At 33.2% G+C, this 27385-nt stretch overlaps 1 protein-coding gene across 1 annotated transcript; it reads left to right on the forward strand.

Moving 5' to 3' along the window:
- The first annotated feature begins 1751 nt into the window (after positions 1–1751).
- LOC131150307 (E3 ubiquitin-protein ligase RFI2-like) lies at positions 1752–26403 on the forward strand. Its single transcript, XM_058100944.1, has 6 exons — positions 1752–2180; positions 3279–3424; positions 14136–14197; positions 24695–24720; positions 24803–25073; positions 25502–26403. Exons 1-6 carry the CDS (start codon positions 2057–2059, stop codon positions 25896–25898), a joined length of 1026 nt encoding a protein of 341 aa, XP_057956927.1. The 5' UTR covers positions 1752–2056; the 3' UTR covers positions 25899–26403.
- Positions 26404–27385: the final 982 nt, after the last annotated feature.

Raw genomic sequence — 27385 nt, forward strand, 5'->3', positions numbered from 1 at the left:
TCTTCGTCATTAACCAAGACAATATCATTTTCACTTTTTATACATTTTACATTTCCTAAGTCCTTACTCTTCATTTCTCTAACTATAACAATTTAAATATATCTCTCTCCCCTTCTTTTGTACCTAATCTATCATACAAACTATTAAATGATCTATATTTAGCTTTACTAATGACTCTTTTTACATCTTTTCTTGCCTCATTCTATTTTTCAAAGTTATCTCTGTTTCTACATTTTTGCCATGTTTTATATCAAATTCTTTTTGTCTTTATGATTTTTGTACGTCTTTATCCCACCACCAACTCTCTTTGCTATTCAAGAATCTTCCCCTTGATTCACCTAAAATCTCTTTTGCTATCTTTTTAATAGAACTAGCTAGTCTATTCCAAAGAGTATATGTATCTATCCCATCCTCTAAGGTCCAATCCCCATCTTTGATCATTTTATCTTTAAATTTTATTATATTTTCTCCTTTTAGGTTCTACCATTTAGTTCTCCTATACTGGTTTATTTTATCATTTTTCTTCCATTTTTTAATACATATATCTAACACTAAGACTCTATGTTGTGTGGTTAAACTTTCACTTGGAATAACTTTACAATCCTTGCATGATAAATGATCTACCCTCATAGTTAAAAAAAAATATATTTGACTTCTATTTTGTCCACTTTTAAAGGTTATTAAGTGTTCTTCTTTTTTCTTAAAACAAGTATTCATTATACTAAAATCATATGACATAATAAAGTATAAGATCATCTTCCCATACTTTTTTTTGTCTCCATATCCATATCCTCTATGTATCGTCTCATTATTTTTATTATCTCTTCCAACATATTCATTCAGAACTCTTCCTATGAATATTTTCTCAGTCTCTGGAATGCTTTATATAATACTATCCATATCTTCTCAAAATTGTCTCTTAAGGTTTTCTGCTAAGCCAACTTGAGGAGCACAAATACTAATGATATTTATTATCTCTTGTCCTAATACCATCTTGATTTCTATAATTCTATCCCTTACTCTAGTTACATCCACAACACTGTCTTTTAAGTTTTTGTCTATAATAATGCCTACTTTATTCTTATATTTTTCTTTTCCAGTGTACCAAAGTTTAAATCATTATTTATCGATTTCTTTAGCTTTCTCTCCCACCCACTTAATTTCTTGAAGGCAAATTATATTAATTCTTTTTCTAATCATTGTATCCACAATTTCCATACTTTTATCCGTAAGTGTCCATATATTTCAAGTTGCTAATCTAATCCAAGTTTCCTAAATTAATGTCTTTACCTGCCCGCGTTTAGAATGATGTAGGAATCCTTGCATATTTGACACTGTACCTGGGCGCCAATAAGGCGCGTCGCTTCAGGGCGATGACCTAGCCCACCCTCGCTCACTTTTCGCTACACCTGGGTGGTTCAAGTGCAACGGGTCGCTTGTAGGGAACGCCCCAACAAATATTCGGTAATAATTCATATCATAGTGATCTGACAAATTTTACGCTGACTATCAGCTACCTAACGCAACCTTCCTCCTTAATCCGAGCTTGAGATCGGTTATGTGTGAAAAAATTAGGATATTAAGTGCATCACAAGGAGAGTTTTTATTAGGCACAATTAATTTTTATAAAAAGAGAAAGGTAAATAATCATAGCACCCTGATCACATTAAAACGGCGTCGCCGCAAGAACTTATTCCCGGACAGCCGGTTCTATCCAACTCCATAAAACCAATCGAACGCAAAGACTACCCTCCCAGACACCGCCACGTGTCCACAGGGGGGCTCTCTCCGCGAAGAGTAACCGTGGACCTGAACGCGCCACAATACCCGCCCGCCACATTCATCCTTCTTCAATTTCAGCTTCTTTCCATATATGAATGTTTCCTTCTTTGAGCTTTAATCCGTCTCTGCAGATTTACGCGCTGTTCGAAGTTGATATTCCCACATATATATACATTTAGAGAACGGAAAAAGACAATGCCAATCGGAAATCTATCCGTCTCTAGGGTTTTGATTTGTTTGGGAGGTAGGAAATCGGAGCGAGAATCTGTTTCTCATGGCGCAACATGCTGGAGGCGCTTTCTCTTCGTCGGTTACGTGCTCTGTGTGCCTGGAGGAGGTGACCGTTGAGAGTCGCCGATCGACGGCCACTCTTCGGTGCGGCCACTGGTTCCATCTCGGTGAGTAAGACTTCCATCTTTTTGTTCTTTTGGTCGGGATGGATTTAGAGAGTGTTTTGAAGTGCAAGTAATATTTGAGTTTTATAAATTTTGATGGTTAGGGTGTTTGCTTCCCCTACCTCCCGTTATGTCTATGAACTGTTTGATGAAACGAGTGTTAGAAAAAAAGTGGAGTTACATGATCGAGTGTGAGTTGTACTAGTTTATACTTCTATGAACATTGACACTCTACGGCTGGTGATTTTTTTGCTGGTGTTACTTCATACTTGGAGAGACTGGTGCATATTTGAATGTTTAATTTTTAAGTACTGTGCAATCTATTGTAAAACATTGTTATAAAAAATTTAAATTGTAATTTAAAACATAACAAAAATAGATTACAAAATTTTCTTCTTTTTTGCTATCTCTTATTTTATCTCAATATCTAATTACTTAATTCAATTTGATTACTTAGTTTCCTAATAAATTACTAAAAACATATTATACCACACTGTCAACTAATAGCATGTGTATCTTGGGATGTATGGGATTGTGAATGAAGAATAAAAAATTAAATGGATCAATTTAAGATATTTTTTAAAGAAACATGCAATTAATCTATGTATCAAACTAACATTCAATGAATGTGTTTCCTTTTCGAAAAGAGTCATTAAATACATATCTTAAAAATATTATTTTTACTTATACAAGAGCACTTTGATTAGTTCCTATGATATTGTTTTGATGTTCTATTTTAAAATTATCTAAATTTAGCATTGTGGTTTTAAAGGGCAAAAAAAAAAAATCTTGTTATGTTTAGACACACACACACATAATGTCAGACTGTTGTTTCTTTATTTTTTCCTTTCTTGTGTGGTTCTGCCATTTTTGAGAGGGACGTAAAAGGCTTTAATTTTGCATTGACCAGAATTTGGTTTTTCCGTGTCCTTGGACCATGCATCCTTGGTCTCTGTTCATTTATTTGAGTTATAGTTAGTACTTTGATATCATGCATAGTTTGTTCATTTATGAATTCTAGTGGTTTCGGTGAACTTTATAATTTGTATATCTTTGTTAGTTATAGTGCTTGCTCAATTATAGAGCTTTGAATTTCTTCAGATTGCATTGGTTCTGTATTTAATGTGAGGGGTTCCATGCAATGCCCCAATTGCCGAGATGTTGAGAATGGCGAATGGCGTTTTGCTGATGGTGGTTCCGCAGAATCTGCATGGAGTGATGATGATCTTCGTCATTTTATTAGAATGGTAAAAACTTTAACTATTTTTTCCTTTTTTTCCCTCATTGAATTCAGCTAGCTTCCTCTGGCTATGTTTTTATTTAATAATTGCACTTGTCCTTCCTTTTAATAAAGATTTATTTCTGTTCTACTTCCTTATTTTGATTTTGATAATGCTTATAGTGTGTAATTCAATACCTTATTTGCTTATTTGTTTCTTATTTTTGCAAAAATTATTGAGGAGTGAGGGCTGAGGGTGCATGTTAATTTGTTACTGGGCTATTCTATCCTGAGTTTTCTTAAAGTATTTATAACATCTCAGATAAACAGATTAGGTTTTATAGAGAAAGGCTTATTTGATATTGCTGAAGCACCATAAACTTCCTTGCATATTGTACTTTGTTAATTTTTTCTCTCTCCACCTCACCCAAAAAGACATACATGATAAGAAACATCTGCTTAAAGCGAGGGGTTGGGGTGCTGTAAGCTGTGGCAAAGCCACATTGTGTTGAGTGGGTGCAATCGCTCCCATTCAAGTCTTAAATTCTAATGGTTGGGTATGCAACTATGTTGGAGCTGTTCGAGAGAAATTGGGGTTAATATGTGATCCATATTAAAGAATTTGAGAAAAAAATGTATCCAATGCTTGAACAATAAAAAATAAATAAATAAATAAATAAAAACAACAACTTAAAGAACAGTATGATTATCTAGTGGTATCTTAAGTAATATGAGTAAATAATTAAATATTTTGGTTTTTAAATTAAAAATCTAATTTTTGTGATATTATTAAATTTTATAATATTCTCTTACAATTTTTTGTATGGTTATAGTTAAAAAACGATATAATAATGTATTTATATCTAAAAGATTATTTATCATTTATTTGTTGCATCCCTTACTTGAGTCGTCACTATGTCACTGACTGTGGGAGGTAACAGAGAGATATTTTTCCAGGGCCTTAAAGTGCAAGATAGGTTGAGGCAGAAGTTTTAATTCATTCACATGTCAATCTTGAATTGTCTAAATAAATGAATGTTATCCAATTATGGCTTTAGGGAATCTTCAGAATGATCTTCTTTCCAAAAATATTCTCTGGAAATCTAAATGAAAATCTTAAAATACCACAACATGCTATTTTCCATCTCTAATTTAAAAAATTTTAAGTTTATATTCTGCCCATTAGCTATTCACATGTCATATATATAGCGATATGTTTCATGTTGCCTTATGAATTGACAAGTATCTACAAGTTGTGCTTGTAGAATGCATTTATATGTTGAAGTCAAATACATGAAGAGTTCTTTGCACAATTTTTTTATCATGAAAAACTGAGCCAGCCAATTTATTTGCAGGCAAGATTCATGATAAATTGTGCTTAGGTTCAAGCTTCACGAGGTGAATCCTAGCCTGTAAACAAATCCTTAATTTTGACCCAAGCTAGGTTATACTTGGTTAAAAACTTTGTACAATTTAGACTTTAGGTGACAGCCCAGTGGTTTGAGCATTGGAATCCATGTTGGAGATCTTGGGTTCAAGCCTTCAGATGGGCTGAGTAAGGGCCTGGGATGGTAGACGAACTGCCCCTGCCATGCAAACCAGATACAGTGGGCCTGCCGATGGACCCCAAAAAAGTCCAACTCATCTCACGCAATTTGTGTTGATAAATGTGACTCCACTTGATTGTACCTATAACATAATAAATAACATCTGATTAAATATCATTTTTACATCCAAAGCAAGATAATTATTGATATGGCTTAACAAAGAATAAAAATATTTTGTTTCAACAGTGCAATTAGGAACAGTTGCACAAAAAAAAATTTCTCTATCATTTCACTGTCAATCAATCCCTTTTTAATCTTTCAATGTCTTACTTTTATTTTATTTTTTATTTTTTATTTTTTTGTGGGAGGGGGTGTTGAGTTACCCTTGGAGGCTGCTAGGATGCTATCAAACTTTAGAATTTTGGAACATCTTTCACTTTTCCTTAGCACTTGCAGATTTTGATACCTTGGATCTATTATGCAAGCTGAAGGAGAAATTGAAGATGATGTAATGCATAAAGTTAAAGTAGGTTGGGTAAAATGGAGAAGTGCTTCAAGTGTACTATGTGATCGTAGAATACTCTTAAAATTGAAAGGGAAGTTTTATAAGACAGATATAAGACCAGCTATGTTATATGGATCGAAATGTTGGGCGACGAAAAAACATAATATCCAAAAAGTAAAAGTTGCCGAGATAAGAATGCTTAGATGGATGAGTAGTATAACATTGAAAGATAAATTAAGGAATGAACATATTCGTGGTAAGTTAGGTGTAACTCCTGTAGAAGATAAGATAGGGGAGGAACGACTCAGATGATATGGAGTATGGAGACTTCCAACCTAGGCCACATAGTGCACCTGTGAGGAAGAGTGACTTAGTTATTGTGGGGGGGCAGTAGAAGGGGTAGGGGTAGACCTAAAATAACTTGGTAGGAGATAGTGAGTAAGGATTTAATATCCTTGAATCTATCAAAAGAAATGGTCCATGATCGCATAAATTGGCGGAAAAAGATTCATATAGCTGACCCCACTTAGTGGGGCTAAGGCTTGGTTTTGTTGTTGTTGTTTCACTCTTCATTAGCATAATTTTGTTGGCTGGGTTTATAAAAAATTCATCTAATACCAAATTTTCTTTAAAAAGTGGTATACTAGAACTGCAAATACTCATAATGGATATGTATTTAAATAAACCTCTTAAAATAAGTAATACATTGTAAGGATTTTCTAACTTTTTTGGTGGTTTGGGGCCTAGCAGTAGCTTCTCCTTTATGAAAGGACCTAGCACATAAATGGAAATTTGCATCATTGTGATGCGTGGAATGAGGATATGTGCACCTTCTTTTACGTATTTAATTTATTTATATATTTATTTTTTGCTTGAATCAAAATAAGTCAATATTTGGAAAGGAAGAATCTGTTTGAACTAAATTTGATAATTTCGTAAAACGAATCTGTTTGACTTTCATGCTACCTGAGAACAACCAACCTTGATTTCTCTTTTTAATTGAAGGTCTCATAGAAATAGCCAATTTTAGTGCATTTACTTATTGGAGAAAGTGAAGGAATTAACTATGTATTTCAGTAAAAAGCTCTTGAACATGTACTTAAAAGTAGGATTTTAATATGTACACAAGGAAGGGACTTTATGTTCCGAAAGAATTAAAACTGTGATCACGAGGAAAGGAGTGCAACTAATGTTATGAAACACGTCCTAGGTTTATGCACACACATGTAGCAAATATAAAGAAAAAAACAATAAGAAAATAAGAACATAATGATTTGCATGGTTCACTAGTGTGCCCATGTCCACCAAGCCTTCATGGAATCTCTATGTATTCTATGAATACTCTTTAGACTACAAGAATGTGTGTGTGTGTGTGTGTGTGTGTGTGTGTATCCCATGTGACTCATGGACCGTCATACAACAATATAATGAAGCAAGTCCACTGGGATGGTGGTAAAAGTAAAGCTAAGAAGGGTCAATGGAAATTTGCAAATTTGCAGTGCTTTATTAACTATGATGGGAAAATACTGAAAAGAGGTTCTCTTCAGTAGTATGAGTTAGGTTTTTGGTTTGTGGGCATTTCTTTTTGGGGTTTCTTTCTTTCTCTGTTTTTGAGGACTCCTTGCCCTCTTTCATTCGTATTCTCTTTCTCCCATAATACAATGTCTCTTTTCTTTTTTTATCAAATAATAATAATGACACTATGTCATGGCTGAAAACACTGCACCATACTTATTACAGGCTTTAAGTGGACAACCCTTTTGAATATGAGCCACAACTCCGCAATTAGGATATCACTGGAGTAATGGAAGATATGACATCTCGAGGGCTTATTTTATGTGAATGGGAGCTATAAATACACTATAACGTGGGGACATATCTCATCATTTTTCTTTTGTGCATTAGGCTAGTTAACTAGATGCTGATCATTGTAAAGAAGATATTCATCATTGTCTATGAAGTTCCCAGTTAAAGTGTCCATTATAGGCAATAAATTCTCTTTAATAGCATTTGTTTGTCTTTTTTTTTTTCTTCTCAAAGTTACTACAGAAATGACAAAAGATCCTTCCATGTGAGACCTTTGCTATGTTGGCATATTTCCTGTTTTAGACCCTTTCTCCTTGGTTTTTTCCTTGTTTCTAACTTTTTTTTTTTTTTTTAATTTCATTAGTTTTTAAAATAATTTTTATTATCTTATTGTGACTCGTGACATAAGAAATTTGGTTTTTGTCCTCAAGGATTCAGCTGAAAAGCCATGCTTTTTACAAGCTCCGTCATTCTCAGAGTCAAAATTCTTACACAAAGTGATGTTTGCCCATTAAGTTTCTTTGTCTTTGTGAGATGAAGTTTCTATTGAACTGGGAATCACTTATGCCCATTAACTCTCTCTTTGCATGCCACTGGCTTTTTTCGAAATGAGAAGAATGCAAATTAGAGGTTGTTGGTACCACTTTTTGATGCTGTTAGATTACCTAGATTACCACTTTACCAAAAACCTTAAGCTGTTAGATTGTGGCCCAACAATGTATCTCAAGCATTAGCAGTCCCCCTGCACATGCAGTCCCATAGCAAGTGGGAATATAAACAAATGATAAACACCCATTATAAGGAATACAATAATTTTTAAACACCACATAATAAATGTAGGCAGCGAGACTAGAACCTAAAACGTCTTGGTAACCCGCTGTGACACCATGTTAGATTATCACTTCACCTAAAAGCTTAAGCTGTTGTGTTGTGGGCCAACACCCAACAATGTATCTCATGCTTTAACAGATGCTATATGCTAGCATGGAAAACATGAGTAATATTAGTTGATTAGGGTTTCATATAATCATTTATCTCCATCATTTCTTCCATTGATGAATAGGAGTGCTGCTGGCTTGTTAGCAAATCCTTTATAGGGATGGTTTGCATTAGCAATCTCGTCTCTTTTCTGTTCTCACATTCACTTTCCCTTGATTTTTCAGTCTATCAAAAAAAAGTTAATCTAGGTCAAGTGATGACTGAACATGGTATTAGAGCCACAGTTACCACAATATCCTAGATCCTGTTCTTGTTGCCCACATTAATTGTATTGTTAAAAATATCATATTTCATTATTTCCTATAGTGGGTGTCACTTGTTGCTCGTCTCTCACTGTATGCAACCAAGCTACATGTGCAGGAGAGGTTAAGGCTAGAGATGTAAATGGGGCGGATCTGGGGTGGATGGCCATTACCATCACGGCCCTGAATAATTATTTCACCACCACCTGCCCTGAATAAACATTTGGAGTCCCAACTACAAAAGTAATTCCCAAAATCAGTAAAATCCCTAGTGGGCTCTGAATATCGCGCTAAATTTTGACCCGATACTTCAAATACATCCTGAATATAGAACAAATTTTACTTTCTACATTTTAGTTAGAATTTCCATTTTTATTCATACCTTTTCCCTCAAGTTAAACTTTTGCGTGGGTTTTGAACATCAAAGCCATTGCATGTCTTTCTAAATATGCGTATGAGTATGTGTATTTTGTTCATAATTGTACTCAGGGCGGATTAGATTAAAAGTGGGGTGGTAATCAGCAGGATGGGGAAATCAACTCCCATCTACTGCCATGAACTGCCTTGGGTCATAAAATTTTTCCAACAAATCCCCTAAATCTGTTTATGAATCCCCAAACCTACTCCTCAAGTCCACAACTATTTACATCCCTAGTGAAGGCTTAGCATCTGCTGTTGGCAGTGTAAGCTTTTAGGTAATGTGGCTTTCCACATATAGAAAATAAATCGACAACTGATAGTAAAAAATTTGAGAATTTCTAACCCTACCTACCATGGTTTAGATCAACAATGTTTTAAAAGGCTTATCCAAGGCACGTCTCAAGGCAAGGCATGCCTAAAACGCCTTGAGGCTCAATCTAAAATACCCAATCCTAAAAAGGGTAACGGATAACACACTGAGGCTTCACATTTGTACAAAGGCACGCCTTTTGCGCCTTTTTACTTGAGACTTACACATTTTGGGTGTGTGATTCCAAGTAAGATTTGGCTAGAAAATATTAACTCCATGTTTACATAAAGAGAATGTCATAATATGAGTTGATTTCAAAAACTCTTGAACCTTGACTTTTCCAAAACATTTGAGTTGTATTTTAGATCTTGAAAAATAATTTGAACTTTGTAATGTTGTAGCTATCTCTTATCATGATTTACATAATGAATCCAAGTTAGCTATTTTTTGGATGGCCAACAAGTAGTTTGAAAATTATATTTGATTTTTTTTACATTATATTTGTGATTTTCTTAATTTTTTTTTAAAATATGTAATTTATTACAAATTTTTATCTAAAAATAAAAACTCAAAAGGCTTATGCCCTGATGCCTTAAGGCTGACGCTCTGCCTTACGCCTTCGCCTTTTAAAACATTGGTTTAGAAGAATAGTGACCTGCACATAGCCACATGGGTATCATTCATAGCGTATGTTATGTAACTCGTAGCAAATACCACATTCGTAAATTTTCCTTTTTCGCACAAGAGAACTGTTTAAAAGTACAAAAAATAATTTGTTTGACCCTAAGAGCTTAGATACAAATGTTTTAAATGATTTTTAGTAAATTTTAATAGACATACATACACATACACATATACAATATCTATTGGATGCTACTTTGGTTTTGTACTTGTTATTTTGGAATAGAAGCCCTATAGTGGTTACTTGTCATTGCTTTTTTTTTTTTTTAATTGTTTTTTTATTTATATGCAATTTAAACTAAGAAATGATATAATGAACTGTAAACGACATAAAATATTCAGGATTTTTTTTCCGGGAAGAAGTTGAATTCGTATTTGGTGTGGGAAAAGGTTCAGTTCTTGATTTATTTATGGTGTATCTGGTTTGGAATTCTCAGTGAAGCTAGCTTTCAGGATTTAAATAGGGATTGGAAGAATTGGTTGGATTGATTTCTGTTTTTTGGTGTTTTAGTTTTTCTGGTTTGTTTCATATTCTTTTGGGAGATGTCTTTTCTCCTCCCTTGTAAATTCTCTTCCTATTAATGAATTTATTTTACTATAAAAAATAAAAATGAAAAATTAATAATATATTCATGATTCATACTTCCATAGTTTGTAGTATGTACTTTGGAGCATCCTTCATGGGTACAATCAACCAATCGCATAAACACAGAAAACCTAAAACAGCAAATTTGTTAAGTATCACTCTCAAACATTATGAAAACAAGAACCCAAAAAAAAAAATAAAAAAAAAAATAAAAATAGAAAGTAAAAATATAAAATGAAAACTTTCAACGTAATATTCCCCAAATTGGAACAAAAAACCTAATTAAATGCATGTTCTTTTTTGTTGTTTGATCAAACAAAAATTAGTATGTTTGATCAGAATAATAAAAATGTAAAAGAATAAAAATGAAATGATATTATAATAAAAATAGAAATTAATTGTAACTATTTTACTTAATTATTATCTTTTTTTTTTTATGAAAAATAGGATATATTAAGAAAAAAGTTCCAACCTAGATGAGGATAAAAACCCTCACAAAAGTAAATAAAATAAAGAATGACCAAAACAGGATAGTGAGACTTTACTAAACCTCATTTTTTAGTACTCCAAGAGCAATCCTGTTGAATATGAACGTTGAAAAATGGAGAAATATATATTTTTTAGATGATTTTGTTTCCAAAATAGAAGAGGAGGCTTGGTGCAACGGTAGAGTATTCCCCATGTGACTTGGAGGTCACTGGTTTGACATGTGGAAACAACCTCTTGCAAAAATTCAAGGTAAGGTTACATATTATAGACCCATCGTGGTCCGCCCCTTTCCCAGACCCCGCGTATGTTGGAGCTTTGTACACCAGACTGCCCTTTTAATTTGTTCTCAAAGTTCTAGAAAATTAAGGGAGATTTTTATTTTAAATGGCAGTTTTATCTTCTTTTTTTTTTTTTAATAAATGCACACATTGATTTTGTACACGAACGCAAATTTCAGACATTCAAGTACCATAACAAGTTGCAACAGCTAAAAACCAACAAACAGATAGTAAAAGTTGTGCCACTTATTTCTCTTACTACATTGTAATGAAAACAACAAAAAATAGAAATGATACCAGATAGCCCTGTATAACCTCTGTTAAACAACATAGCATGTTCATAGTTCATATGTTGGATTTCATTCTACTTGGTACAATCTGGTTAACACTTGCTTTTTAAAATGATCAAAGGTTGTCTGAAAACATGGTGGGAACTGCTTATTTGGAAATTTATGGAATATTAGTTGTGGGATCTTCCTTATGTGGTAAATTTTCCTTATTTAATTTGTAAGAACTTTTTTGTTTGAAAGCACTTGTTCACTTCAAGATCATTTCAGTTGAAATTTTTATTTAATTTTGAGGGCATTCCAATGTTGTTTATTGTTAAGGGAGGAGTGAAAATGCATTCTTGATAATGAACTAATGCTCTGCTGTGTCCCTTCCATGTGCAGACATCCATCAACTTCAGTCATTTTATCTTACAGATAAAAAATTAAAATGATGCATATATAGGCAACAATATAAGAAATTTTATCTTTGAGGGGGTTGAGCTGGGGAAAGCTTTTAGCAAATCAAAGCTTAGTTAAATTGCTAATGAACTTGAGCTTAGGGTCACGCCTACTTCAATATCATAAAATTTGGTCAAGTTGCTCCAACTGGTTCAATTTGGCTCATGCATGACCTTTGCTCATATTATGAATTAGTACACTTGTATACCTCCATCCTATGGTACTGAAAAGGTAATATAAATTGCTACTGTAGTAACACATCATGTTAATATTAATAGATGAATCTACTTGCAGAGTATATATAGTTGGCATTACTTTGTTGGGATTTGTTTAGAAGAGTAATAATTTCACTGCAATAACTTTGTCTTCAGTACATGATTGGCAAGGATTCACAGATGAACAGGATATGTAATTAACAAAATAAAAAAAGAGCAGCCTGGTTCACAAAGCTCTTGTGTATGCGGGGTCCGGGAAAGGGGTGGACCACAATGGGTCTATAGTACGCAAACTTACCTTATATTTTTGCAAGAGGCTGTTTCCATGCCTCGAACTCGTGACCTCTAGGTCACACGGCGACAACCTTACCATTGTGCCTAAGCTTCTCTTCATATGTAATAAACAAAATAAGAAGCTTTATTTAACAATCAGCCGACTCATTGTGCCATATGCAGTTTTTTTTATTTTTCATTGCAAATTGTTTTATGACTCTGGATACATCCTGGAGTTTGAAATTTGGTGGTAGACTGTTAATTTTGATCTGTTTAATCTAAAAATTTCTCTTTTTTATGATAAATGCATTTGGTTCTTTTATAACACAAAATGTATATGGATAGACACGGGGGCATTATAGTGAAGAGAATACCTCATGTTGAAACTTTTTTTTAGCCTGTCGCAATATTTTAGATTGTGATTTATATTTTATTTGGTTAAAATTAAAATTTATATGATTATATTCAAATGATTCTGATTATTTAGGTTAGTAAACTAGAATATTTCAGTTTTGATTATTCTATTTTGTTACTATAGTTTCTATCATGTGTAACTTGAAGTCATCCGAAAAAGATATTAATAAATTTTCATTTCTGTTCATAGATTCAGAGCAACTTGGTTAGGCTAGGCTTGTCTTGAATTACTTTATTGCTTTTTAGTTTGTAATGTGTTTGGCTCAATGTTACCTAGAACGGTTCATGGAACAGGAGTGGGATTGTGGAATAGAACATGCTCTAAAATGCGGCATCAGGGTATACTTATTGGTGATAAGTATGTAATGGCACTTGTATATTTTGGGGAGGATGTGTTATTGTTTCAAAATCTAGAAGAGTTTTTCTTATGTGAAATAGATAAATAATGAATTAGGAAGGAATTATAATGTGATAATTCTCCAGTTTTTAGTAATAAGGAAATATCTTATGCAAAAAATATTGAATTAAAACTTAGGATCGATTTAGCGTGCTAGAACGAAAATGTGCCATGTTTTGAAATGTTTGTCTTCCTTTTTTCTTTTTCTTTTTTTTTTGGAGGGGGGGGGGTGGGGGTGAGCTTTGTGCATCATTCCTCTTAAAAATAGTCAGTTGAAAAAAAAATCATAAAAAATCTTCTAAAAATCATTAAGTTTGCATTTTCTATTTGCATTTGGGAGTTGAAAATCTATTGAACCATCACTGCAAGGCTAACATTATTACCAAAGAGCTAATATTTAGTGTTGTTTTTGCTATGTTTGAATTGAATTACTGCTAGAATCCTTGAACAAAAATACAGTGCTAACTACAGGTGAAAAGAGAAACGTAAGAGAAAAAATAAGTTCTAGTACTTTAATAGCCCAAGTACTTAAAAGTGTTTGGCCATGAAGTTTATTTTCTTTCCTATTGAATTGTGAAAAAACACTTAATGTAATAGGTAATGCATTATTTATAAATATATATTTATAATATTAATTAATATACAAATATACATATGTATGTGCAAATTGTTTTTGCAAAAAACTATAGTGGCTTTTTGTCATAAATTCTTCACTTTGTAGCTTTTTTTAAAAAAATGTTACATTACATTAGAGTTTAAACTTCTTTGGATGAATATAAGATGTTTATTCTATATAACTGCCGTCTTTATCTTTCTAATTTCTTTATTTTGTGTTTCTGGATGTTTCAGCAACTGTCTGGTCCTCATTGGTGCCCTCATTTGGTACTGCTCCAAGTTCTTGGGTCATTTGTGTAAGTTTGATCTATTGAGCCATTTTCTGTTTTGGTTAATATATTTTGTGAAGCTGATTAATGATTGTCAAAATATTATTGTTCGACAACCAATTTGCCTAAAAGTCTAAGCTATTTGGTTGTGGCTCAACAATGTATATCAAGCTTTAACTCCCCCACACGTGCAGTCCAACAGCACGTGGTAACACTAATGATAGGGAACACAATTTTTTACACAGCACACAATAAACACGGACAACAAGACTACAACTCAGGACCTCCTGGTAACTTGCTTTAATACTATGTTAGACGACCACTTCACCTAAAACCTTAAGCTATTAGGTTGTCAGCCAACAATGCAAACTTTAACAATTATTATAATAAGAATTGTTTAATGGGTTTAAAAAATTTTTCTTTTTAATAGATAGCATGAAAGTGCTCATAATTATGTTTCCTTTTACATAAATTACTCTGTTTTCCCAAGGGAAAATGATATGATTTTTTGTTCACCTTTCAGGTTTTAGGTTTCATGATGCTATTAGCAAAAGCGATAATGAGCTTGTTAAAACTTGTACTGTTTTGTTTCTCCTCGTCTGCTTTATAAATGTCATTTTAACAAAAAGAAATAATGATCTTGACAAAAAATAGAATTTTTATTGTCCTCTAATTGCTCTGAATTAGCACAAAAAATCCTCCTAGAAACTTTCTTATGTTCTTGTTTTTTTTTTTGAAGTGAGTGATTCATTAAAAACCACTCTATGTAGCTCAGCAAACACTTGTAGTTTGCCTGGAGCTTAAGGGACCATTTGGTTTGTTGTATTCAGGGAGGTTTCCACACGTGCTGCCATCTATGAGTTTCGTTTGTCGAGGGAATCTGTGGCAGGAATCTAGCTTGTCTCTCAAACATGATATTACCACAGAACATGGAAGTCTAGCACCCGCCCGCATCTTAAGCAATCTTTGATTCCCATGCCCACCCAATTTTTTGAGACCAACTTGCCTTCAATACTTAGCTATATGAGACTAAAAATACTATAATATTTCATATCATTTTATTTTATGTTTGAGATATTTTATAAAATAATATAATAGCATAGTTTTACCTTATAATTTGTTATTATCTCTTGCTATTTTGATATTTATAGCAATAAATCTTTATAATATTGAATTATAAAGCAATCGTATATTTATTATGTTATAATAGTGTAATATTATTATATTAAATATGTTAGCATTATCGATTACAATATCGCATAATATTGTGATAGTATAATATTATAGTACAAATAACATAATATTATAGAATTAAAATAAATATTTTGATAATTTATTATATTATGCCTTAGAGAATTAATATTTACAACTAGTGGAATTTGTAAGGGCATAGATTTGATATTTTATATGTTCTTGTTGGAATTGGTGTGATCCTAAGAGGGGGGTGGGGGTGAATAGAGTTTTAAAACATTTTGGCTAAATTAAACATTTACGCCGATTCACCACATATCATATTTCATTTAATATGAAACACATGTATGTAAAAGGATTAAGCTAATCGGTTCATGCATACATGCGTATCTCATTTAAAGTAAATGTGTGCATGCAATTAAATATAATAGTAAATAAATAGGCATACATATACTGAATTTAAAGTGCAGTAATTTAAATGAGATAGAGAGAGAGAGACACAAGATTTGTTATCGAGATTCGGCCAAACCAGCCTATGTCCCCGCCTTGGGCATACCTTCCAAGGATTCCAGTAAACTTTTTCAGTTAACTGGATAGAGTAGAAGTCGTTTACATCCTTTCCTTACGAGGCGAGGAAAACCCCAGCTTAATTATTAGGCTGAGCCAAACTAGTCTCACTTACGGGGTTGAGACTCTCCAGTTCAATTTCCGGGCTGAACCGAACCGGTCTCATTTACAGGGCTGATACTCTCCAGTTCTATTTACGAGCTGAACTCAACCGTACAATAAAAATAATTTTTGTACATAATACAGTGGTTCTAAATACAAACAGAAATGTACACATTTAAACTCATAAAAAATACACACTCCAATGATATGAAATAATGTTCAGGGAGTAAGAGTGTTTTACTTAAAATAATATTTTCAATCTATGAACAAGATGTATATGAAAAGCACATAAAAATTTAAATTCTATAAAACATTTCTCCAAAAGTATTTATCAACCAAAAAAACAGGAGAAATTCAAAGATTTACCCTCAAAATGATTTTCAAAAAATATGAGTTTAGGTGAGAGCAAATGCACTTTGATAAAATAAAAGCTCAATCAAAATGAATGCACTCTTTCAAATGATTTTCAAAAGGTAACAAAGAGTATTGGGAGAGTATTAAATTTACCTCATAAAAGATTTTGCAATAAAAACATTTTTTGGGGGAATTTTGATTAGGATAAAAATTAGAGAAAAAAATGGACTAATCAAAGTTGCTAATTTGAGTTATGAAAGGGGTATCTATAGATTTAGGGAAATTTTTGACCATTGGGGACACGCTGGGTATTATTAGAAAAGTTCAATTAAGTTTTAAACCCGTTTTAGCTTTTAAAAATACCCCAAATCGAGAGGTTCGGTCGACCACTTTTGTGGCTCGGTCAATCGTGGTGCCAAGTTCGGTCGACCAGGATGAATTTGAACTAAGTGTTCGGTCGACCATTCTAAAGGCAATTTTAGAACCTCTGCGGTTCGGTCGGCCAGATTGAGTTCAGTTGACTGAACTTTATGAACTTCGGTCAACCAAGTCCTTTTTCATTTGGTGGTTCGGTCGACCAAGGCGTTGGGACTTCCCACGTGTCCATTTGGTCGACTAGGGCATTGCTTTACATTTTTGGTCAGTCGATCGAAGGGTCAAACTGTTGACCCCAGGGAGGTTCGGTCGACCGAAGGACCTTGAGTATTAGGGTTCAGTCGATCGAACATGCCAATTTGGGCATTTCAGTCCTTTTATTCTTATAAGATTGTTCTTATTCATATGATGATTAATTTTAAGACAATATGAGACATTTTCATGCAGAATTATGTGTCGTAAGGTCAGTCTAAGGCCTTTGAGAAATAACCCCAAAAATCAAGTGTCTTCGCTCTACCGAAGGGTGCCCTACAATAATTTTGGTTCCTTATGGTCAATCTACAGTCATCTGAGCATATAATCCATATCATGCAGATGCATGTATTATTACAGATCAGAATAAAAAATAAATGCATTATAAATGAAATAAACAAATGTCTTCGTCTTCATTTTGCTCTTCAAGACTCCATGGAACGCGCCAGAATGATGATAAACTTGAAGTTCCTCCTATATTCCACTTTCCCTTATGTGTGTGTTAAATTATAACCTGTTCAGTCACTAGATTACACACATATGTAACACGTGTGTTTGTTAGCATCAAAACAAAGATCGTATTCAAAAAGCCAACAATCTCTCCCTTTTTGATGATGACAAACACATTAGAGCAAAATGGGTACAGCCTAAAAGGCTCCCCCTAAGAATATACATAATGTAAAAATAAACATAATAGCTCAAGCATATTTATGAAAGAAGACACAACAAAGATCATGCATTTAAATTTTTGTATTAAAGCACACGCTCAGATAATTTTTCCTATGATCTGTCCCTAACAATTTCCCTTTTGGTCATTATCATTTTGTTCAAAAATATTCTCTCACTTTTGGCATTAGCAAAAAGGGCCAAGTTAAGTAGAAAAATTTGATCATTTAAAACAAACTTAGCAAAGAGAACTCCCTCCTTTTAAAATAATTTTTATTTTTCTTATTGAAACTCTCCATCTTTTTGGCATAAGATTTGGGCATAGAAAATCATTCTTATATTTTCTTGAAAAAAAAATATGACAATAAAGCACACAATAGTATAACTGGTCAATAAGAGATTGAAAGACACATGACAATCAAGATCAGACCAGGATAGTCCACAAACCATGGCAATTTAAATATATTATAAGACCCGTAAAAGATTTGAGTTCAACACACCCGACATATGATAGCAAATGTAGGTTTGAGCATAAAAGCGGTCTAATTAGTTCATATGCATTTCATATATGATCCATGAACCAGCTATACAACTCCCAAAAAAAATTTATAGACAACATAATTTCATGACATAAAATTTCAATACAATACAAACATAGTCATGAAAACATTCAAGCACAAAAGCAAGAAAACATGATATGTTCTATGTAAGTTCATTTCTTGCAAATATATATATATATATATATATATATATATATATATATGTATAAAAATATATCCCTTTAAAGTTTTTGATAAATACTGGGGGCTCATGCTTGCTGAAAAAGAAACTTTAATTTAAACTCAAACAAGCGTTATTTTTCTGATTTATCATTTAAGTACAAATCACAAAGTACCAGAAAAAACCACCGATCCATAGATATTAAATAAATTTTAAAAAAGGGATCATATGGCAAAGCAAAAAACAGTGGCAAACATAATATTTTCATTTATGATATTCAATAAAATATTACAGTAAAGCACATGCCACAAAAACTAACACAGATCTAAGCGAAAAATTTGGTGAGCATAACAAGATAGAGATTTAAAGAAAAGATGCTCCCCCTATCAATTTTGAATACATGCTTAGAATCTGTTAGCAACTTATACTGAAACAAATTTTGAAAGTTTAAGAGTTTAAACAGTATAAGTACTCTTGTTCAGATTTTACTGGATAAATGAATCTCACCAGTAAAATGTCCTTAAACACACATGCGTTAAATATCAAGCAATAGGTCTTGCATGGTGTTCATCCATACCGTGAACAATCCATATGAAAGAATGATTCAGTAGAAATAGGATATGATGTTCATGGTACAAAAAAAAAAAAAAAAATTTCGAACTCAAAAAGGAAAAACAATGAAAAATATGAGTTCATGAGTCAAGTGATTCAAATCCTTTTTCAAGGATGGGGCTTAAACTCCCCGGTATAGTCTCACGCACACGTAAGTGCATTTACGCTTAAGGATGAATTTCATTCAAGCACATTCATCACATGTTCATCCTTCTAAATATTCCTCAGCATGCAAGAGATTATAGGCATTAAGTTCATTTTTCTTAAAAGTGGGGTTTAAGCTCCCCCTATATATTTGCATGCATACATACTTGTATTAAGTTCAAGGATGATAGTCTTTTAAGAACAATCCTCATATTTCATCCTTTCTAAGAATTTCAGTAAGCGGCAAATAATAAGCATTTAACACACAACATGACATATTGCATTTTAATTTAAATACACAATAGCCAATCAAGGCTATACTCAAGGGTAATGCAATAGGGGATCAAAGAGGATGACACACCTCAAAACACGATGAGTGTGCGTAAAATAAAAAACTCCCCCCAAGTCATGCAATTTTCCAAGTTTATGGACCATCATCAAAATATGGTATGTTTAATTAAGATGATGATGATTTACCATTTGAGTCCTAAGTGAAAGTGCATAGCCAAAGAATTGGACGAAACGGTGTCCGTGAATTAGTCCCTCCTAGGATGACAGAAAGTGTACATGTTTTTTATTTACATAGTGGTTTGGATTTGACATGTACTTTACCTATATAGTGAATTTGCATGCATTTTCAACAAAGAGTGAGAATAATAATTTCATTATGATTCACTCATCCTTTCAAAAACGTTTGGGCATGCATTAAATTATCTATCCTAATCCATGGTTTCATTTATGGGAAAAATTCTACCGAAATTTCGGCAGCATTTCGTCTATAAATCGAACATTTTTCCAAATTTTCATCTACCTGAAACCTGATAGATTCAAGCAAGCGACGTAAGATAATTTGCATCATGCAGATACCATTCAGTTAAAGGCATGCGAGAACCTATATCCACTATCAGCATGCAATTCACATCACTGTATCCGCCATGCAGGACACATTCAATATAAGCATGTATTTAGTAGTTCAAACAATATCCATTTAATAATATATTCACTTTTACCAGCAATGGATAGTGGCATTCAATTCAAAGAAAATTATCCATTCATCAGAGAATATAATTATTTAGCACAAATGGATATTTGCGTTCAGCTCATATCAAGCATCCAATATATATGAAATGATAAGCACAATACAACAAGATGCATATTGGATGAATTCAAAAAATGCTGCTCCCCCTCAATTATGCAACTTAAGCATTAAATTCTTAACTAAAAGTATTAGATTTCCAATAGACGAACTTTGACATTTTAATGCTGAGCTGAGGAAAATATGATATACAGTATAAGTTTAATTTCCTATAGCCCAACACAAAATGATGGACAAAACAATATGCTATATTTAAAATATTTATACTAAAGCTTATATATAGCATCATTTCACAAATTAAAAGTCATTGTCCATTTGAAGGGAATTTATTTAAACATGCTTATGAGATTTAATTTAAGAACTGATAATTTGATATAAGCATGCACTAGCCAATATTATCATATATTAACCAATCATAATTATATGTATATATTAAGCAAATAGATTGGATATAATCAATTTAGATTCTCATATTGGCTTGATCTTCTTAGGGTTCTCAATAGTGTATATTAAAGTTCTGAATTTTAAGTGCAGAACACTATGCAAGCATTTAAGGCACTATAACCCCATTTTCAACAAATTAAAAAAAATCTTATGAGTATTAATAATATTTCTTTGAAGTATTTTTCATAAGATGACATGCTAGCATTAAAAAAAAACACATCATGATTCATAAAAGATTGATCACAAGATATATCATACAAATCATAACATAAAATATTTAATAAACTAGAAGGAGGAAAGATATACCAATATGTTTTACTCCCTCTTAGTCGATAAAGCTCGGAATGTCGTGTTCACCTCTCTCTAGGTTATTCTATATACTTCATGGTTCCCAAAAACCTTTGTACTTAGAAGAAATATAAACTTGTATGAGCATTAGTGACTAAGGTACAATAAAAGTATGCATGACACACAAGATGATATGCATTAAGAAATATGTCATGCACATTCAATTCATGTTCAGATTTGGGAACAATGCATTTTGAAATCATTTTTCTATGGGATATGAAAACCTTTGCCAACACTTTCCAAATCCTCCAATCATTTGATTTTACAAAAGCATTTTCAAATTTCAAATGGTAAAATCTTTTCAATAAAAGCAGTAAAGGATTTACAAAGGGTTGACCTTCAAGACAGGGATACACCGAAATATGAGTCATTGCAATTTTTGTGCAAATAGCGGTTAAACTTATTGTAACCGGACTCTGATACCAATTTTTAGAATTTGTGTTATCCCAAGAGGGGGGTGAATTGGGTTTTAAAACATTTTGGTTAAATTAAACATTTACGCCGATTCACCACATATCATATCCCATTCAATATTAAACGCATGTATATAAAAGGATTAAGTTAATCGGTTCATGCATACATGCGTATCTCATTCAAAGTAAATGTGTGCATGTAACTAAATATAACAGTAAATGAATAGGTATACACATACTGAATTTAAAGTGCAGTAATTTTAATGAGATAGGGAGATAGAGACACAAGATTTGTTATCGAGGTTATGCCAAACCAGCCTACGTTCTCGCCTTGGGCATACCCCCCAATGATTCCACTAAACTTGCTCACTTAACTGGGCGGAGTAGAAGCCGTTTACATTCTCTCTTTATGGGGCGAGGAAAACCCCAGCTCAATTACTATGCTGAGTCGAACTAGTCTCACTTACGAGGTTGAGACTCCCTAGTTCAATTTCCGGGCTGAACTGAACCGATCTCATTTACGGGGTTGAGATTCTCTAGTTCAATTTACGGGCTGAACCCAACTGTACAATAAAAATTATTTTTGTACATAATACAGTACTTCTAAATACAAGCAGAAATGTGTACATTTAAGCTCATAAAAAATACACACTTTAATGATATGAAATAATGCTCAGGGAATAAGGGTGTTCTACTCAAAATAATATTTTCAATTTATGAACAAGATGTATATGAAAAGTACATAAAGATTTAAATTCTATAAAACATTTCTCCAAAAGCATTTATCAACCAAAAAAATGGGAGAAACTCAAAGATTTACCCTCAAAATGATTTTCAAAAAATATGAGTTTAGGTGAGAGCAAATGCACTTTGATAAAATAAAAGCCCAATCAAAATAAATGCACTCTTTCAAATGATTTTCAAAAGGTAATAAAGAGTGTTGGGAGAGTATAAAATTTACCCCATAAAAGATTTTGCAATAAAAACATGTTTTAGGGGAACTTTGATTAGGATAAAAATTAGAGAAAAAATGGGCTAATCAAAGTTGTTAATTTGAGTTATGAAAGGGGTATATATAGACTCAGGGAAATTTTTGACCATTGGGGACACGCTGGGTATTATTAGAAAAGTTTAATTAAATTTTAAACCCGTTTTAGCATTTAAAAATACCCCAACCTGAGAGGTTCGGTTAACCACTTTTGTGGCTCGGTTGATCGTGGTGCCAAGTTCGGTCGACCAAGATGAATTTGAATTGAGTGTTCGGTCAACCATTCTTAAGGTGATTTTAGAACCTCCACGGTTCGATCAACCAGATTGAGTTCGGTTGACCGAAGTTTATTAACTTCGGTCGACCAAGTCTTTTTGAACTTGGTGGTTCGGTTGATCAGGGCGTTGGGACTTCCCATGTGTGTCCATTCGGTCAACTAGAGCGTTGCTTTACATTTTTGGTCGGTCGACCGAATATGCTAATTTGGGCATTTCGGTCTTTTTCTTCTTATAAGATTGTCCTTATTCATATGATGATTAATTTTAAGACAATAGGGGATATTTTCATGTAGAATTATGGGTCCTAAGGTCAGTTGAAGGCCTTTGAGAAATAATCCCAAAAATCTGGCGTCGATCGATCGAAGGGTGCCCTACGGTCATTTAGTTCCCTATGGTCAATCTACGGCCATCTGAGCATATAATCCATATCATGTAGATACATGCGTTATTACAGACCAAAATAAAAAACAAATGCATTACAAATGAAATAAACAAATGTCTTCGTCTTCTTTTTACTTTTCAAGACTTCATAGAACGCGCCAGAATGATGATAAACTTGAAGTTCCTCCTATATTTCACTTCCCCTTATGTGTGTGTTGAATTATAACCTGTTTAGTCCCTAGATTACACACATAAGTAACACGTGTGTTTGTCAGCATCAAAATAGAGATCGGACTCAAAAAGCCAAGAGTTCTCACTTCTCAACAGTAAGGCAAAAATATGAATATTTGTCATATGTTGTTATGTGCAGAGGTTGAGGGGTATCCTAGTAGTAGTCTCGTTGAAATACTTGGCAAAATTCCCATGTTGAACCAAACATAGACATGGGCATCTCCTTAGATTCTTGGGGATCGTGTAGCACAAGCCAAAAAAAATTCCTGCTATACATGCATCCTCTTGTCAAGCATAGTATTCCCATCTTCAGTGTTTTATGAAAATCAGTAAGGTTAATTCATCAGCTTCTCGTTAGTTTGCAACTAGTTGGTCTGGTTGCTATTTTTTTTTGTTTACTGAGTTTGTGTTTTTAGAGATAAACTAGTTGAAGCTTCTTCAATCCTTTTATTAAATCATTGAGTACAAGTTCTGAAATTACTGCTGATATTTTTAATCAATACAGCTAATAGCATCCATTTTATAAAATCATTCATCATTACCCTACCTTCCAACAGCGTAATTACTAATTACGTAGAACGGGTTGAAATATGAATCTCTTCTACTTATTACCATATAATTGACTAGATAAATTGGACGGTGAGTCAATTTATATTGCTAATTTGTGCCTGGGAACTGAGATAGCAGATAGTGTACTATTGTGCTGTTACATTCTGTGAGCTGAGTGAATCAGTGATTGGATACATTTTTTATTAATTGAAGTTAGAATCTCATTAGATGAAAAATGCTGAGTGGAATCTTTACTCTGGAATACTGATAATCTTCTTGGATACAAATGTGGAGGTAGAGGCTTTTGCAAAAAAAAATTATGGCTTCAGAACTTTTCTTACTAAAGTTAATTGTTTATACTTCTTTTGAGTTGTGGTGTGGAGATCTCTTATGAGTTACAAATGGAGGACTTGCTGACTTGCTGGGATGTTGTGTACTTCTTGTTGTCCTTGTGGAAAGTTTGTGATCTGTAATCTTTTTACCAATGGTTGCGTAGAGATTATATGGTCTATGTGGAACTTTTGTTTTCTTTTTGAATTCTCTCTTTCTCCAATGTAGTTTTCCCCCCCTTTCTGGAACAATTTAATAGGGCAAGAAATTAAAGTCACTATCCTGATCTTGAAATTCTGTATATACTGTGATTAATCAAATTGGTAAATTGTTGTGTTGTTTCCTTGAGTGGTTGAGGGTGCCTTGTCCTCCATGTGGTATCTTAATAAAATTCGTTGTTAATCAATCAATCAATTTTGTAAATCAGTTTGCTGCTTCACCACTGCTTTTCCTCGTCTTCACTTTTGGTGTTTAATCTTGCAGGGAAAGGGGATTTTCATTGCTTGACTGTAAGTTATTGTTGTTTTCTTTGATGATTTAACTGGAAACTTGCAGCAATATGTTTTGATTCCCTTTTTCCTGCTTTTGCAGATTATGAAGACCCTGCCATCTCATACGGTGGTCCAAATGATCATTACTGGGCTGGGCGGTCTGTGCCCAGTGGGCATCCCACTTCTCATATTTTACATCTCATTGAGCATCACCATTACAGCATTGAACACCACTTTCAGGCCATAAGTAACCACCTTAGAGATCCCAGTCATGCTTCAGTTCCAACTGCAACGCATGGATTTGGTACAGATGGTTCTGATCATATTCCAAGCATGGAATCATTTGCTCATCCAGTTATCCTTGACCAGGGGTAAGGTTGAACGCATTCTATATATCTGTTCAGTTGAATATTTACAATCTTTCCTTAGGTTCTCTAATGGCAGCATTTTTAGCATTTTTACTGTCGTCCATATAATTAAACATTTAATATTACCAGGTTGAAATATTCTCACAGAATATTGTAATTTAATTAATGTAGTTCACTGTCCAAAAAAAATAAATAATTAATATTGTTTTCTATTGCCTAAACACTGATAGGAGCAACTAGCAATATACTACCAAACTTCATACCCCCATTTTGTATCCCAAAAATTTAAGATGTTGACGCATAATCTACTCAATGCTCCCTCTCGAGGCAAAGAAGATTATGATACCTGGCTTTTTCCCCTCCACTGTAATGTTACTCCTGCAACAGTTTGGTAATATATTATCCTTGCCCATGCCCCTCTTGTTGTATAGGTATGGTGCTGGACCCAGAAGCACTCCTATATCTTCAATCAATTCACCTTTTCCGGGCAGCAATATTCCTGTTCATGACAGGATACCAGCTATGTGGCAACAGCCATCGAGCAATTCACCATCACCGGTAGTGCGTGCTTCAATGCTGTCCCGCACCAGAGGATCCAATGGTCCAAGGGTATTTCCCGATCAGGTTGAGAGCTTCTATTCTTTTCCTTCTTCAAGCTTGTCTGAGCAGAATGTCCAACAAGCAGCAGCACTTCCAGTAAATGCGCCCCACCGCACTTGGGATAGCAGTGAAATTCAGCGCCATCTGTGGCAGAGCAACGAAATTGCAGCTTCTGAACTCTCCATGGGCAGCAGAGCTAGACAGTCAGGTTGGCCATCTTTCCCATGAGCTGTGGTAGGGTTGGATCTTGGCAGCATAGTGTACAGAGATACCCATGGATTTGCCGTACTTCGTGCTTGGTAGCTGCTTGTAATTTGGGTCGTGGACTTGCATGGATTTGAACAAAATGCAATTCAAAATCTGCTATTGAATTTTGTCCAAATCCTTGCACACCCAACCAAATCCAGGACCCCAAACACAACCTATCTATAGTGATCAATATTAATGCAGGCAGCATATCCTCTTCCTTTTGAAGCATATGATCCGAATGATTCCGAAGGCCAAAACAGTAGGCCGGACGTTCTTGATAATGTCCGGGCTGGAGGCCTGTTTTTGTCTGCACTGTCTCGGAAACTAATTTTGTTTACTATTCTTGAGTTTCATTGAGTTTATCAGTTTGCCTCCAAATGATGTGTTCTCATGATTGCCAAAATATATGCTGCTTAACAGCAAATTCCCAAATAATAGTTTGAAAGTTTACATCAATTGATGAATGCAATTTCTCCTTTCCAAATTTTGTTTTCTCACGCTGCAATGTCTTCTGGGGACGTGAACTAGGGAATTTCGCATAAAAACATTTGATTTGTCGTTTTAATATTTTGTAGCAAATATTTGGGTTTCTAAGAGTTCAATATTGTCACAAAATTTTTTTCGAAAGTTGAGTCTTGTGATTCGGGAACGTATTTTTTTTTATTTGAATAAATTTTTGTCCATTTTAAATGTTTAGATAAATACAAAACTATTACTCTACTTTCTTGTTTTTAAAGATCTGAATTGAGAACTAAGAAACCAATAAAAGGATATTTTACAACATTCTTAAATAAACTTTGAATTACTTAAAATCAGGTGACAATTTTATAATTATTTAAAAATTGAGAATCTTCTAATGTGCAATGCTTCTAAATGGTTGGATTCACAATCTTATTTAATTTGTTCTACGTAAATTCTTAGGTAGGACAATAATTATTGGACTTCGGGGGTTCGATTAGTGTATCTTGTTCTTTCTTATAATTTGCTGGTTTTTTGTTTTTCCCCAAAATCAACGAGTGATTGGGAATGTTTTGAGTTTTTAGATAAAAATTTATATTTTCTTTTAAAACTATGTAATGATATAAGATGTGATAATACAAAAGCATGTTAATTAACGCCACACAATAGTATATATATAATACATTTTCTATAAAAAATAAATAAATTGATATTTTAATAACAATATATAAATATGATTTTGAATTTCATTTTATTTTTATTTTTAATTCTTTAGAAAATTATAATGTATTCATTGAAAATGTCAACCAATTTAATGTTGCATTTGAGAACATAAATTTTAGATTTTGGATTTGAGTGAATTTAGGCAAATTTTAATACAATTTTGTATTACGTTTTATTTAAATCTAAGACCTCTTCAAACATGGTGTTAGTGTAATATTTTTTGAAAAATTCATATTGTTTTATCAGTTTTTATCAATAAAAAAAAAATTATACTAGTAAAATTG

This window comes from Malania oleifera, chromosome 3 (assembly GCF_029873635.1).
Source record: "Malania oleifera isolate guangnan ecotype guangnan chromosome 3, ASM2987363v1, whole genome shotgun sequence".
NCBI lineage: Eukaryota > Viridiplantae > Streptophyta > Magnoliopsida > Santalales > Ximeniaceae > Malania > Malania oleifera.